At 36.3% G+C, this 12,090-nt stretch overlaps 1 protein-coding gene across 1 annotated transcript in view; it reads right to left on the bottom strand.

Moving 5' to 3' along the window:
• Positions 1 to 12,090, bottom strand: part of TASP1 (taspase 1) — an 89,301-nt gene that overhangs the window by 12,738 nt on the left and 64,473 nt on the right. Inside the window, 2 exon segments of the mRNA XM_075749762.1 lie at positions 500 to 573; positions 5,412 to 5,522. Of these exon segments, the coding sequence (XP_075605877.1) occupies positions 500 to 573; positions 5,412 to 5,522 (185 nt within the window).

Here is a 12,090-nt window from a genome sequence, read left to right as displayed (position 1 = left end):
AAAAATAAAAATAATTAAACCCCAAGAAACTAAAAGAATCCTGGATATTAGTATGTAAATTGTTTACCACAGAGGCTGTTCTTGGAACTACCTTGAAAGTTGTTTTATAACCTGTCCTTTCTTCCTTGGTGCAAATGCTTTATCTGAAGGAAGACACATTTGTAGAAAAATATCGTACTGCCCTAAATATCCAGTATAACTGAATCAAGCTGGATAAAGTTATTCAAATACAATTACTGTCAGCAGAGGGGAATGGAAATGTGTTTGTGGCACTTCTTCCTGACATAATACATACATTAGCATAGCTTTGTTAACTGCTGCAATTAAAAGAAAAAAGGAATTAGAAATGCCCAATCAACAGATACATTTAAGTGCTTATGCATCTATTACTTGTTCAATTCTCTTAAAGATAGAAATTTCTTACATATTTCATTATTTCATATTCTCCTTAGCTTCTGCACTCATTCCACTGTATTACAACCTATTCCACATAGCTTACCTTGGCTTTGCCATCCTGTGCAGACATATATCCTACACACATGCTCTCTGTTGTATGGCTCCACAGAAATTCCACTATAAATGAAAATGCAAGAAGTCACCAAAAAATGCGTTGGTTTAAAATATAAGATGTAATTTAACAAGACTGGAAACTTGAGAAACAAGTATAGTTTAAAATACAGTTTGGGAAAGGACCAAAAACAAACTTAAAGAACAAAAACTACTTACCAGAGTAATTGCATCTCAAAAGAAACAGCTATCAAACAAACAAGATTTTCCTGCACTATTTTCAGTCACACACTGCAGAACTAATACCCGGAATGAGAATCTTACTTCAATTGTATGTAGCCTCCAAGATGAAAAATGCACCAACTGCAACTACAGTTAAAAGATAGGACCAACTCTTCGAGCAGAGGCCTGTTCCACCCATGAAGTAGAAGCAGATATAATTTGCATTCGCTTGCCCTGAACCCAGACCTAAGTACGCTACAACAGCATAAACCTAGATGGCATACCAGGATTCTGCAGAATTTTAACACTATCAACAGAATAAGCAGCAACAAGCATTTCTTCACAGAACAGAGCATAAATATATGCATTATATGTAACTACCAATGGGTACACGGAGATTTATGGTTTAGCTGCACAAGTAGGGTACAGGAAAACATGCAGTAGTTGTAAAGTTTGCAAGATGACAAGTGAAGATATAGAGCAAGCAGGAAGGACATTTGGTGAAAGCAAAATAATCCTGCAGAAGCAGCAGGAGAGATGTCCGATGGAAGCAGAATAACACTGCACACTACGCAGGAAAGATGCCTGGCAAAATTAGAGCAAGACCTGGTCCCAAAACTATGCTCAATCATATCAAGAGCATATGCAATCACCTCCTTCCTTTGGGGAGAGGGTAAGGAGCACCAAAAGTAAGAGAGGAAAGAAAGATGGAGAAGAAATGAGCCCATTTGGATTTTGACTTCGCCATCAAAGCACTCTTAGGTCTGATCACCTTGACTTCTAGCACTAACTATACAGCATCAGCTCTCTGGTACTGTATACTCGCAGCTACTTTAGGATATAAACGTTAAAGACCAACTGTTTGTAGTAAGAATGATTGAGAAAACTAACCGCTGCTAACGTGTGTTGTTAATGCATTTTAATCAGGTACGGTGGTGGTCTAATGTTTCAAAATGGCCTGATTTATCAATTGTTTAAACAAATTACAGTGATCTTTAACTCCCTGATACATACACAGGCATCTTTATACATACAAACACCTCTCCAGTCCGCTGTAACACAAAATTCAGACAACACGCACATTATTCATACTGTTAGCCTCCATCCAGTGGAGCTTTATAAACTGCCACGCTGTATTCTTCCTGCTCTATGCCACAGCCATTTTTCTTTGTGTTCATCAAGTAGATAATTTGGATAGGGGAAAAAGAAATAAAGTGTAGTTGATCAGAATTCAGGGTGCTTGATAGAATACTGTAAAATGTTTAAAAAATTGCACTGAAGTATCAATTTTTCCTTTGGATTACAGGAGGAGTCTTACATGAATTACACAAGACGCCGTGAAAATCTATTTCCAGGTATTTCTTTAGAGAGAGACTTTCACATACTGCAAAAAGCATCATTAGATGGTTTTAAAACTCTTATTCATTCCTGGTCCTCATGTGCCTTTAATATGGTTGACGAAGATCCTTTGAACCATTTATCCCTGCATAGCAATTAACCCTGAGCAGAAGATCAAAGTTTAGACAATCCCAGCAAGACTTGAAGATTCTGACAGATATGCAGATTTCATCATAAAAGAAAAATGAACTTCATTTAGGTATGCGCTTTGCTCCCCCCGTAATAGATTCATGACTGATATCGCCACAGGTTAGTCAAAAGCTTTCAGAGAGTGAAACATATTCAGTGCAATGAAACTGCATTCGATGAGGCCAACCCCTCCCTAATACCCTAAAGGTTCAACTGTCAGTGAAAGCATTTATTTTCTGGAGAGAAATTTAATCTTATCTTTCAATTTTGAGAAGTTGGGCAACAGTTCAGGCCGAATACCCTCCAAATATTATTCCTTTGCCTTTGATAACTCTAGGCATATTCTTTTAAGTTTTTAATAATTTTCTCCTTCTACACAGTCAACCAAACGTAGCACGTACTAGCATGAAACGTGGTTATTGCCAGCTATTACAAGTAGTGGAATTACCATGAAAATCCTAAATTACATACTAATCTGAAGACATTTCACATATTTTCACCCATTTAATAAATTACCTTCTTGCAATTTGTTTCAATAGTTTAAAAAAAATATATTATAATCCCTGCAATAAAGACATGAGATTTCGTTTTTCTGTACACTGAGTTCCTCAGTATTACACATCTTCAATCCAAACAACCAAATACCACATATGTTTAACTATACATTAATTCAGCATACACTGTCACACAGGAAAATTCTGTGGTACAGAAAAAGTATCTTTAGAATAAGCTGTGCTACATTAATCTTATTTCAGTGGAAAGAAAACCAAAAATCAATGGACAAATAGTCTTTACTTATGACATATGATATATGGGGATTTTCTTTATTAATTTTTGAGGAAAAAATACCAAATCTGCCTTAATAGGAACATATTTTCTTACAAGAATGACAAACATTAAATGAATATAAATATTTCTCTCACTTCCAAACATAAGAAATTGAAGGTTAAGTTGATCTTCCTTATTACTATTTAATCAAACATGTGTTTTCATTTTCTTAACTCTTTTTTAGGGACAGAATTTATGTTGTAGGATGCTTTTTCAGTAGATCAATGAGGTCACAATTATTCCATTCTTAAACCTGAAAACTGTAAATCAAACTTGCAACATTCTCTGTATGTTTAGCAACCCATGCCCTGATTCTAGAGTCAGGATTAGACAGTCTTGGCTTTCAAATAGTTGAAAGACAAGAGTATGATGATTGTCCAAGTCTATTTGATAGTCTACTTCTTAAAAAAGACAAGCTATTCAAGCAATAACTAAAAAAAAATATAACATACAAAAACGATTTCTAAAACCTTCTCCCATCCAAACCTTCCAAAATTATTTCATCGTCCATCAGGATGATCCCAGAACCATCGCTGGAATTGTAAGGCATCACCTCCCAAATCTGTGGTTCTTTGTAACAGCAAAATAAACGTACATGAAACTCTTATGGACAAGATGAGATGTTGACCAAAAGCATAAAACACACATAAACTTCAACTGTTGGGTAGAGAAAAATTAATGTTATCACCTGCATTGAGCAAAATTACTTATTGGAGTATCTTGACTGGGTGGGGGATACAATCAGACTCAAGTCGACCAACACAGCCAAAGTAGTCCACAATATTTAAAGATTCTTGTAATACAAGCCAGCAAGGCGTAATACGAAAACAAAACTCAAAGATAACATACACCTCATCCTGTGCACCTGTAATAACTTGACCCTAGCATCCTCGAAGTCACTGAACAGACAGCAATAAATTCTGGAGCTTGTGTGGGTTATCCCATCGTTAAGAATGTATCTGTCAGCTCACCTCTAGCACACGCTCTGCCTGCTACTCCAGGCTGGCTGTAAGCAGGCAAACTCTGGCGACATAATGTCACCAAAGGATTTAGTGGGACAAAAACAGTAATGAATTGAAACAAAGGTGAGGTGTCTTTCTAAACAATAGCCCATAGATTAAAAAGAAATAATGCAATGCAAGAATTACTAGGTGAGAAGCTATGACCTGCCTTAATACATGAAGTTAGATTAAGTGATCAAATTAGTCATATCAGATCTTAAAAAATACGAAAGCTACTTCAAATCTGTAATGCTACTGACAGCGATTCATGAAACACTTGGGGAAGCAAAGGAAAACAACTTTAATTCTGGTAGCATAACAAATATATGTTAGACAGGTCCATGTGGCCTAATACATAAGCACACAGCATGGCCAGACACATATGCCCACATCCGAGGAGCACCACAGGAAAGGAGATGGTGTAAGTGTCATGCTGAAGTCATTCATATGCCCCCAGTCCCAAATCCCTGCCTTCAAAGAGGAGCCTAGGCTTTACCAACTCGGGGTTGTATTTCCAACCACCTCAGGCAGTAGCCAACAGCTTCAGTTTCCTAGCCGTTTCTCTACGACAAACCGCATGACGGCTTACTATAATACGCTTGTTCTGCTGTAAAGCAGCGAGACAGATGAGGATCTTGTTCCTAGGACGTAATCAGGGCTGTAAAGCCCAGAGCCTTTTTAACCAGTCAGCTACTGATGGACGAAAACTACAGTTTTCTGCTGATCTCAGTATAAACAGCAAGTACTCCTGTTGTCTCCATACGCACATAGTAACTGTCACTTAAGTGAACAGATTTTCCTGAGTATAACAAAAAAATTCTAACCGTAAAACAACCTCCCTCCTAAATTTTAAGTATATCCTCCAAATTTTCACATTTTGTCCTGCAAAAAGGGGGAACAAAGAACTTTATAGATAGCAATTTTAGCATATAAACCACTGAGAAGTAGTAAACAGTCATATGCATTATCCCTGGCTAAATATGTGATTTTTGTTTTTTTCTGTGAGGAACATACCCTGCCTTGCCACAAGCCACCATTATTTCTGTGCCATGGTTTTAGAAGGATCCCCCACAACCCTCTGAATCACAGTTCGACTTAGAAATAACGAGTCAGAAAGAATGCTCTTCTCCACAGTTTTAGAGAACAAACAAAATAGTAGCTAACGCTACTATTTCACCTCCTACAGCTTTCGCATCTCAAACAATTTCCGTTCCCTTTTTGTTTTCTCTGTGGCTTTTGAACAACGGTAAACGTGCACAGACACTTTTTATTTCATCTTTCACTTTGAGTTAGCACCTAGCTCAAGTCAAAACAAGAATTTCTTACCTAGTAAAGTTGGCTTTTCCTGTGATGATTCAGGCTCTGCTGAACACCTGCAAGACCGAAGAACTATCACACCTCCGAGTACACCATCTTCATTGGCTAGAAAAGGTGAACCTGGGCAAAATCATTGGGAAGAATTATTTGCAATAGAAATAGTTTCTTGGGTATTTTTTTTTTATTTGACTTCCCTGCCTTCCCCCTTTAACCTTGTCACTAAGCTTTGAAAAGACTGTCAGGTCAACCAGTGCTTTTCCAAAAGCACCAGTTTTATTTTTTCTGGTGTTTATACTGAGTAACTTTCTAAAGAGTGATCTACTAATCTACCAGTAATCAAAAAAAGGAAAAAGAGCTACATTGAATAAAAAAAACCCAAAAAACCAACCACAAACTGGAAATTACATTTGTGAGCACAAAACCATTTCTTCTTGGATTAAGGAAAATAAAATAATGAAAAATGGAGTGTCAAGTTGAAAAAAAATCATGTCTTACTATTTAGTTCTTTTTGTACTATAATTAATATAAAGATGGCCACATATGAAAACAATCAAGCAAATTTGGGTCACTTTTACAGTTCATTCATTTTTCCCAATTTAAAGCACTTGGTACAGAGACATCATCAAATTGCTATAGACTGTCTTCCTTGCTGTTTTATGAATATTAGCAGAAAAGCCAAAACACATCCTACTTTTTAAAGTGGCTTTTCTGTTGTTAATTTAAGACATATGATATAAACCAGCTTCTATCAGAAGATGGAAAAGTTTTCAAGTTAGCTGAATCAAGCCTAACTATTCTTCTTCGGGTTTGGAATTTGAAATGAGATTCCTGCAGTTTTAAATGTGGAAACAATGGTACGATTTACATATGATTTAAATGTCTTGAGCCACAAAATTAACCAAGTTCTTGCACTTAAGCGCAAATAGACCCTAGTCTCACATTTGCAATACACTGTGATTTAAAGTTGAACATACAATTGCAACAGGCATTTCATGTATTTCTTTTCAATTATTTTCTTTTAAATAAATTAGTATACTATGTCTAGTGTACAGACACTGTAAAAGGATTTGCTGGCCACAAGAACTTTAGAGAAGATCAACTCATCAGCTTCCTTTAATTTGCCCACAGCTATTCATATGATTAAAATTACTCCTTTAATGCAAACAACATCAACAAAAAAACCCCAATAAGAATCAACTTCAAGCTTTACTGTAAGGAAAACTAAAAGCTTTACCATGTTTTCTCTCGACATAAGAGCAGCCAGGTTCAAAAGCGATATAAGGTGGTCACTACAACAGAAGCCCATATTGCAGGAAAATAATAAATGTGGTATGCTTAACAAACAGTAATATCTTACGTGATCTAATACAGATACTATCTTTAAAGTCCCACTTGCTTTGTACAAGAACTATTACTAGATGCCAGTTACACCTACTGTATTACTCACTGACTGCGACTAAATCTCTGCGCACCAAGAATCCAGCCAATCATAACATAACAGATAGCAAAAGAGGAAAATGTGTTTGGTTAAACTAGAAATGCAAGGCTTGGGAAGTTGTAAAGAGTTTTACCACCGAAATCAAAATCTTTTACTCCACGCTTTCCAGGATGCTAAGTACATATCTTATACTTTCACTGCATTAACCAAGTTCTGGCTACGTATGCTGTATGATTTCTGCAAGCAAATGAACAAAAAAAGTGGTTTTCTTTATAGAGGACATACATCCTTTAATCTTTACTTCAAGAACTCAAGTACTTCAAAGACCACATCTTAACCTGAAGTTGGTCTCCAGACCTGATCTGACACTCAGCTGTATAAATTATTGAAGCTATAAGCCATGCTGTGGTGAAGTGTCATTGCACACAGACAGAAAACGTTTTGGTTTTGTTTTAGTTTTTAATAAGCAATGTTTCTCCTCCTTTTTCAAGGCCTGTGAAAGGTTCTTTCAAGGTTCTAGTGAAGAATACTAATAATGTCTTGAATTAGAATGGTTACAAATGCTCTACTTCAGCAGAAGACTGTCAGTAAACAGCATTTAAAGCAGATAGCGTATTTAAGGCCATACTAAAACATTAAGACTGTATGAATGGGCATAAAATCAGGCAGCGTCTACTGATTATAGACTTGATGCCACTAAAGTCTTGTTCTGGAAATGCTTACATTGCATTAATCACTTTTTTTTTTTTTTAAGTTTTTTCTTTCTCTCCCACAGTCAGGAAAGAGTAGATGAAAGAAAAGTCTGTAAATAAACCTATCACATATTTCTTCATTTTCCCAGTATTTTTGTCAACTACGTACCATCATCACTGACCAAATTTTCAATAACGTAACTCGCATATGCTAGGCTCTCCCTTTTTAAACTTTAAGAGAAGACTTGGCAGTATATTTCTTTCCACGTAAAGAGTCTGCAGCAAAACATGTAACACTACATTTTCATCAGAATTCTTTCATTTGTACAGGGATTTCTTTGCAAGAACAAAACATGTATCTTCGGTGGAGTACAGAATAAGAGAAGTAATCACTCACAGATTGTATTTTGTGAGACGTTTTTTAAAAAGGGGTTGAAAAAATAATTTAAAACTTCAGCTTCAAGCACATAAAGTTTTAAGCCTACAGTTTAATCAAAAAAAAATGCTCTACCTATATGTGCGCAACTGTGCTCACGAGAACTCCAGTGCTGCCAGTGTAAATAGCATTTATTTCTTGACTTTAAACATGCTGTCCATCGTGTTGCCCTAAATACGTACTCAACTGTTTTCTGAACCAAGTTACTTCCTTCAGTGATTATGCACCATGGAAGCATTATTACCAGTGCACAAAATTCAAAGGCGTTCAAGTCCACGCTTAAACACTCAAAAGCCCGAAAACTGACTGTATTAATTCAGCCTTTGCTGGAGTACATTGCCACTCTAGTCTTATTTCAACTAGAAGACTCAAAAAGAGGATTAATTTAATAGCACTGTGCATGATAAAAGTGTGATAAAAACATGATAAAGTATAGTTTTAACTTCAGCACTCATAAAATACACCCGATACATAAGATGATGACTTAATACACAACATAAATTGGGCCCTTGGAGTAAGGACAAACGTTGGTTACACCACACAAAACCAGGTCTTACTGCACTAACTTTGTACAAATTGACCATAACGGTAGTACTGGGGCGACAGAGATGAGTAAAATGGCTTAGAGCGACTCATAGCGAGTAATTTGAATGGAGTATTAAACCAGGAAATGACTTAAACATTTGTGTCATGCAAACAAAGCAAAGATGACGGGATGTATTATCTCTCTTCCATAGATGGAAATGCAGCATTACTTGCCCAGTGGTGCACAACACCAAAACGCAGAACCTACTGGCTATCTTCATTGGTAGCACCTTGACCAATATACCACAACATAACGATGAAAACAATGGGATCATGTTGGTTTTGTTGTTACAGCCAGTCATGGTTTGGACTGTAGCAATAGAGATGGAGCCAAAATACAGTTGTAACTCAAGAAATTACTGAGATTTATTGTTGTCAGCTGAGCTACTGAAGATTTTTTAAAATTTTTTTTTAAGGAACAATGCAGAGCCAACTTTTAATCTTCTATACCATTTTATCATCAGCTGCAGAATGAACGTTATTCTGGAAAGGAGAAAAAGTCTGAAACAGGAACATTCCCCTTCTCACCTCCAAACACAAGCAGCAAATGAAGACACAAACACACAATCACTTGTAAAACACCTGCAATGGTTCACAATCTTCTCACCCACGCCACTTCCACGGGCCGTCTGTTTCCCCACTTCTGCTGAAGGCTGCCATCCACAGAGTTGTCAGAAGCAAATTGTGTGACTACACCCTCGTCCCTTCCAATCGCTTTCACCAGCGATTTCAGCCAAACCATCTCAGTGCAAAATCAGCAACAATATAGTATTTGCCTCCAATTCACTGCGCTGGTAAGTTGTGGGGAACCAGCCTCTAAATAGTGGCAGTAAAACCCAGTTTCCTACAGTAATAGTATTACAGTATTCTACATTACAGTAAATGCAGACAGACTGTTTCTCCTCCCCTAAAAATCCGACTCTAAGCCAAATTAAATACACACTGAACAGCACATTCTTTAAAACAGAGAACTTAGTATTTTCCAATTAAAGCAATTTTTTAAAAAGTTAAAAGAAGGATTCAAATATGTTAATTTTTTAAAAAGAAAAATATTTCTGAATATGCAGACTTATTACTGAGGATTGCAATTATACTAAAGAGTATTTTAACACAGTGATACAGTGCAAATGAGTAGGTCTATGTTAAGCAAGATTCTAGACAGCTGAACGTTAGGCATTCATTATTAAATATATAAAAGTAAAGGTACAAAACTCTATTATACTTCATTTCTAAACAGAATCCATGCACTGTAGACAGGAATTAATATGAATGTTCTCAAAACACTGTGGAACATATTTCATTAATTTAGTTCTAAAAATCATTTTGTTAAAGCCAAGCCATTGAGAAAAAGAAATAATAGTGCAGGGTTCTGTAAAAAATAGCAATATAGATAATGGCATTTTTTCATATACATTATATTTAATTAGTTTTTAAACAAAGCCATTGAGAAAAAGAAATAATAGTGCAGGGTTCTGTAAAAAATAGCAATATAGATTATGGCATTTTTTCATATACATTATATTTAATTAGTGTTCAAGCAGAAAGAGAAAAGGTGCGACTGAAATATGGCCAAGTATATTAAAGTCATAATGGTTGCTCATTAGAAGGAAAAAGTAATCTGGTTACCACACTGCTACATCATTTTTGCTCTCTCTCTGTACTCTTAAGAATGATAGATCTTGCTGTACAATTAAAAATTCAGTAAAAATAAAATAAAATATGTCTACTAGCCAAAAATAGGTTTTGTACCGCAATAAAATAGAATTGCTAGACAAATCTTTGATCTAATAGCTTGCTAATGACAAGCCTACAAAAACCTAGGGCTTTTAATACCGTTTTTAAGTCTCATGAAATTCCTTGTTCCTTCCCAGTTACACTGGCATAACACTGAAGAATTTGGCACGAAAAAACCCAAAGCAAAACTTCAACTACAGCATTAACTAATGATGTTACCACTGACTGGCCACACCAGAAAAAAGGGGTAGGAAAAAACAAACAAAACCCATCTTTCCATCGTTTTGGTTTAATCCTCACCTCCCCGCACCATCACAAAATTTTATTTTACAAAACACATTTTCCTCCTTCAAAGCTCAACTATTCTGTTACTGTTATCAGACATATAGAAAGCATTATCAAGTTCTTATGTCTGTATTTTGTACATTATTAACCTGCAGTAATGGTCTCTTAAAAAGAAGCAAACGGGTCTTCATAGCAGCTCCACATTCACTGATCCCATCAAGTTCTGCAAGAGGAACCACAACTGAACGCCAAGACCCAGGTTCAGCCTCAGAGCAGGGATAGAGCGTACAGGTTTCACAAGCGTTAAGACAAATAACGGCCTCAACATTCAGCCTTGCTCTGGAGAAACTACAGCTACAAGCGACGAACATTTTTTCTTTTATGTCTCTTGTAAATTAAACTAATCCCATGATGAAGGTCGCCTACTCCAAAGCATGTGATTGATAACAGTTGTTCATTTTGGAGCCTGTGCTTTTTTCCCATTTGTAGCTACTGGACAAATCCAGCCTAGCACAGATTAGATACTAAACTGTAAAAGAAGTGTTTTATTTACACTTACCCTGCCGAAGGACTAACCAGCTGTTCATCAGATGGTTTACAGTCATGCTCTTCCACAGCAGAGAAACCATTACCAGCTTCACTGTTTACATTTGATTTCAAAGTCCTCAGAACTTTGGTATAAACACTGACTGTGGCATGGTGTAACCAATTAAGTGCTTTAGCATCCCCCAGTTTTAACAGAGGGCAGCTAAACAGTTCTAAATCTTCTCAGGCTGTAACGTGAGTGAAATTCAGATTTTTTCAGGTCAATAATCTATAGATCACCGATGCCACTGGCCTCTGTTACCTTGCGGACAGAACGTGTTTAAAGTGAAGCTGTTTGTCACGGCTTCTGCTATGTATCCCATTAAACTTCAAGCTAACGATTTAAATAAACATTAGAGAAATATATAAGAACTAAATGAAGCCTGCTTTTAATTTCATGCACCATTATTTGTTAAATGTTTAAGCGCAAGCTGTCTGAAACCAGAGATCTTTATATGATAAGTAATTTAAAACATCTGTTCAGAATTCTTAAAGAAGCTGCAAGGAAAAGCACCTGCACTTTCAAACTTTACAGGTCAGATTTTAAGAAATTAAATAATTGAGGATATTGCTGTCCAATAAAATCCCAATGCTTTTGATAAGGAGAAGCACAGTCAGGACCTAGACAAACCTTAGTGTAACATCAGTGCATGGTGTTAGTTTTTCAGCTGGTTTGATTGTACAGATAATGAAGAGACCTATTCAATTCTGTCTACCATCAAATACAAACTTGTGAAACTGTAAACTTGCAGTGGATGAAATATATTAAACTTCAGGATCACTTCGTGCTCTTTTCAAATCTTTTCCTCTCTGTCATGAAGACAACGCAATAATGCTTCCATAGCATCCTTCCTCCGTTACAAAACCACAAAGGATACTACAAAGCTTAGTGTGACACAGCACCTCAGTGTAAAGCAACAATAACTCTGTGTG

Source organism: Balearica regulorum, chromosome 3 (genome assembly GCF_011004875.1).
Source record: "Balearica regulorum gibbericeps isolate bBalReg1 chromosome 3, bBalReg1.pri, whole genome shotgun sequence".
In the NCBI taxonomy this organism is placed as follows: domain Eukaryota; kingdom Metazoa; phylum Chordata; class Aves; order Gruiformes; family Gruidae; genus Balearica; species Balearica regulorum.
This window is presented reverse-complemented; position numbering and strand designations above follow the sequence as displayed.